General features: G+C 50.4%; 1 protein-coding gene across 2 annotated transcripts; it reads left to right on the forward strand.

The window, feature by feature from the left end:
* Window positions 1-576: 576 nt before the first annotated feature.
* LOC100282847 (UDP-glucose 6-dehydrogenase) lies at window positions 577-3,683 on the forward strand. 2 transcript variants are annotated; one of them, XM_008645467.3, is made up of 3 exons: window positions 577-968; window positions 1,884-3,357; window positions 3,433-3,683. In XM_008645467.3, the coding sequence occupies exon 2, from the start codon at window positions 1,905-1,907 to the stop codon at window positions 3,345-3,347; it is 1,443 nt and encodes a 480-aa protein (XP_008643689.1). In that variant the 5' UTR covers window positions 577-968; window positions 1,884-1,904; the 3' UTR covers window positions 3,348-3,357; window positions 3,433-3,683. The 2 variants fall into 2 exon arrangements, with proteins under 2 accessions (XP_008643689.1, NP_001149225.2); NM_001155753.3 differs by having other exon boundaries at window positions 798-968; window positions 1,884-3,678.
* The last annotated feature ends 372 nt before the right edge of the window (window positions 3,684-4,055 follow it).

Genomic DNA, 4,055 nt, shown 5'->3' on the forward strand with positions numbered 1-4,055 from the left:
ATTTACAATTTCATTTGAAAGACGTTAAAAGCAAGTACAGAGATGTTTTCGGTTTTACACCGTGAGAAAACCGATTTTTTAAAAAAAACTACTTTCTGGATGCAACCTTTTTATTTGGCTTTGATGGGACAAAAGCTAAATCCAAAAGCCAATCAAAACACACTCATATTATCATATTTTATGGTTCAGAGCGCAATTATTTGTTTGCTGCCAGTTAGTTGACCGTGGATTAAATTACATCAGCTCTTAGGTTATTCTTCAGACCATGTTGCTTGGCTTGCGTCCGGTTCATGGGCTACATGCACGCAACCATCTCATCTCGCCTGTGCACTGAACGAGAGAAGGTAGAAGGGGCAGATCTGATCAGAGAGAGTAATCAGACTGCTCAGTTACACCAAAACTGCTCAATCAGCAACGGAAAAAAGGAAAAAGGGAGAAGCTTCGTTTATGCGCTTGATGGTGCTTGAGATTTTTTTTTTCTGTGAGGAGGTTGATTGCATAGAAGGCAACGGTTGGGTGGAGTGCCATGGACTCATGTCAAAGCCCTTTGATTAATGCAGGTTTGGTGGCAGTGGCATGCATGAGCACTCGTCTTCGTCGTCCACCGCTACCTCACCACTCTCTCTGCCTCTCTGGTTTCTGACCATTCTTGACGCGGTTACTACTCTCTCTCCGTCTCTACGGGACAGACTGGACACGGCACGTTTTTTTGTTTTTGAAGGGGAAGGGTAGATCTGGTTCGGTGGGTTTGCGGGGCGGCGTATTTAAGCACTCGTGGCCTCGCCTCTCCTCTGCACACACACACACAAGACACAACACAACTCGTAGGCAGCGAGCGTCTCTCCTCTTCCTCTCCCACGCACCGCGCCAAGGAAGGCAGAGAGAGATCGCCGCTCCTCTTCTCTCCGTCGGTGGTGCGGTTGACCGCCCTCCTCGAGCGAGATCTCGCTGCAGTCCCTCGAGATCTGGTGAGGCTCGCTCCCTGATCCCACGCGGTTACTTCGACTTTTCCTTTCCTGATTCCGCGCCTGATCATGCTAGTTACTTGAGGATCGTGATTTCATTCCGTGGCTAGTTTTTTTTACCCCCGCGACTAAGTTCTGCAAGCAGTCGTCTCCTCGAGTTCGTTCTTTGAGGGAGACGGTGCCTCCAGATCTGGCAGTTTTGTAGTGTGGATCTGATAGGAGTTACGGTTATGCGTTGTATTGGATGAGCAGGATTTGCGCCCCTAGATTTTGCTTCCTTTGCCCCCCTGCTGGACCTGGGTTTCAGGTCTTTCTTGCTGATCACTGTTAAACGCCTGCTCATATACGACTAGTTTCATTTTAAAAATTTGGCGGTTGTGCGTCTGTATCCGGCCCTTTCATTCATTCTGTTTAGGTGGTCTTTGTGTTAAGAAACTGAACTGTACGTAACGGGGAATGGATCACTGGTGCCCGGTAGTGTAATATATTAATAGGTGGTTACTTAAGTTGTCTGGTTCGTCTAAGGAAATGTTTTAGAAAACATCTATTTCAGATGTATTCGGTGGAGAAAAGTGATATGGGGCCAACCCAATCTTGATCAGCAGAAAGCCTAAGATGTGCTGTGCCTGCTTTGACAAATATAAGATCTGAATGTGTCCTGAAACTTCCACCCAAAACAGACCTTATATTAGATGTGGTTTGACCTGGTGTACAGTTGCTTTGGAAGAGCATGTTTGGCTATGCTCTGTTATTTCAGTCGTGCATTAGTAGTGTTCAGGATCTGGTGCCTTTGCTTCTGAATCCTGATTGCTTCTGTTAACTTGGGAAACTTGGTTGACATGTCCCATCTGTCAGATGCTCATCAGGGTATGTGTTATACTTTACGATCCACTAAGGTAGCAACTCTTTCGATTACAGGTCACAGATCTATCCGACAAGATGGTGAAGATCTGCTGCATCGGTGCTGGCTATGTCGGTGGCCCAACCATGGCTGTCATTGCCCTAAAGTGCCCAGACATTGAGGTTGTCGTTGTTGACATCTCCAAGCCCCGCATTGAGGCATGGAACAGCGACACCCTCCCGATCTACGAGCCCGGCCTCGATGATGTTGTGAAGCAGTGCAGGGGCAGGAACCTCTTCTTCAGCACTGATGTTGAGAAGCACGTCGCTGAGGCTGACATCATCTTCGTCTCGGTGAACACCCCCACCAAGACCCGTGGGCTTGGAGCTGGCAAGGCTGCCGACCTCACCTACTGGGAGAGCGCTGCTCGTATGATCGCCGATGTCTCCAAGTCTGACAAGATCGTTGTCGAGAAGTCCACCGTCCCTGTCAAGACCGCTGAGGCTATTGAGAAGATCTTGACCCACAACAGCAAGGGCATCAACTACCAGATCCTTTCCAACCCGGAGTTCCTTGCAGAGGGCACTGCTATTGAGGACCTGTTCAAGCCTGACAGAGTGCTCATCGGTGGCCGGGAGACCCCCGAGGGCAGGAAAGCCGTCCAGGTTCTCAAGGATGTGTATGCTCACTGGGTTCCCGAGGACAGGATCCTCACCACCAACCTGTGGTCCGCTGAGCTCTCCAAGCTCGCCGCCAATGCGTTCTTGGCACAGAGGATCTCCTCTGTCAATGCCATCTCCGCTCTCTGCGAGGCAACCGGAGCCAATGTCTCTGAGGTGGCTTACGCCGTGGGCAAGGACACGAGAATTGGCCCCAAGTTCCTGAACGCCAGTGTTGGGTTCGGTGGCTCATGCTTCCAGAAGGACATCCTGAACCTGGTGTACATCTGCGAGTGCAACGGCCTGCCCGAGGTGGCCAACTACTGGAAGCAGGTGATCAGGATCAACGACTACCAGAAGAGCCGGTTCGTGAACCGCGTCGTGGCCTCCATGTTCAACACCGTCGCCGGCAAGAAGATCGCCGTCCTCGGCTTCGCCTTCAAGAAAGACACCGGTGACACCAGGGAGACCCCGGCCATTGACGTCTGCAAGGGCCTGCTGGGCGACAAGGCCCAGATCAGCATCTACGACCCCCAGGTGACGGAGGACCAGATCCAGCGGGACCTGGCCATGAACAAGTTCGACTGGGACCACCCGATGCACCTGCAACCGACGAGCCCCACGGCCATTAAGCAGGTGAGCTGCGTGTGGGACGCGTACGAGGCCACCAAGGGCGCCCACGGGGTGTGCATCCTGACCGAGTGGGACGAGTTCAAGACCCTGGACTACCAGAAGATCTTCGACAACATGCAGAAGCCCGCCTTCGTCTTCGACGGCCGCAACATCGTCGACCCGGAGAAGCTGAGGGAGATCGGCTTCATCGTCTACTCCATCGGCAAGCCGCTCGACGCCTGGCTTAAGGACATGCCCGCGGTCGCTTAATTCGTCTGAGGTGCTCCATTGGATTGGATCCGGGGAAGGAAGAGGAACTGGTTGACCATTCTTCATTACAGTTTGTTTTTTGCAGGATTCTTAAAAGTTGGACGGCGCTGCTAGTATTCCATGTTTCGTGTTTTCATATTGGAGGACGTCTGTAGATGTAAAAAATCCTCGGGCGCTTGTGCTCGGCTTGAGGAAATATGCTTGTACGGTTGTACCCTGGACCCGCTATAGCTGGTTGGTTCTTCAAGTTGTGTTCCTATAGAAGCCAAAGTTACTACACGATCGATATGTTCTTTTTGCATAATAACAATACTTGTCTCACGTTTCATCCTTTCATCTTTCCACGGAGAATGTTTTCTTCTTTTTTTGATGCATGTGAAATCTCTTTTTTTCCTTTCACATCAACGGTACGTCTCATGTGTATTTTGGTTTCGTACCTCGGTACCTGCCGAAGCTTGGTTGCCTACCAAATTTTGGTTTAAGAGTTCTTTGTTTTCACTAGGTCACGTTAGTCTTGTAAAGTTGGACAAAGTTCAGCGATTTGGCAATCAGATGACCCTAGTTAGTTGTAACATGTTAGTTTAGTAGTGTTTACTTGCTACGACGTGGTAGGTGAAGACGATCGAACAGCCTGTAAAAACCAATGGACAGTTGGACACCAGAGCGAGCACGGTGCTTGGTTGTTGGTTCCAACCCGTCGGGCTCCAA

This window comes from Zea mays, chromosome 5 (assembly GCF_902167145.1).
Source record: "Zea mays cultivar B73 chromosome 5, Zm-B73-REFERENCE-NAM-5.0, whole genome shotgun sequence".
Lineage (NCBI taxonomy): Eukaryota > Viridiplantae > Streptophyta > Magnoliopsida > Poales > Poaceae > Zea > Zea mays.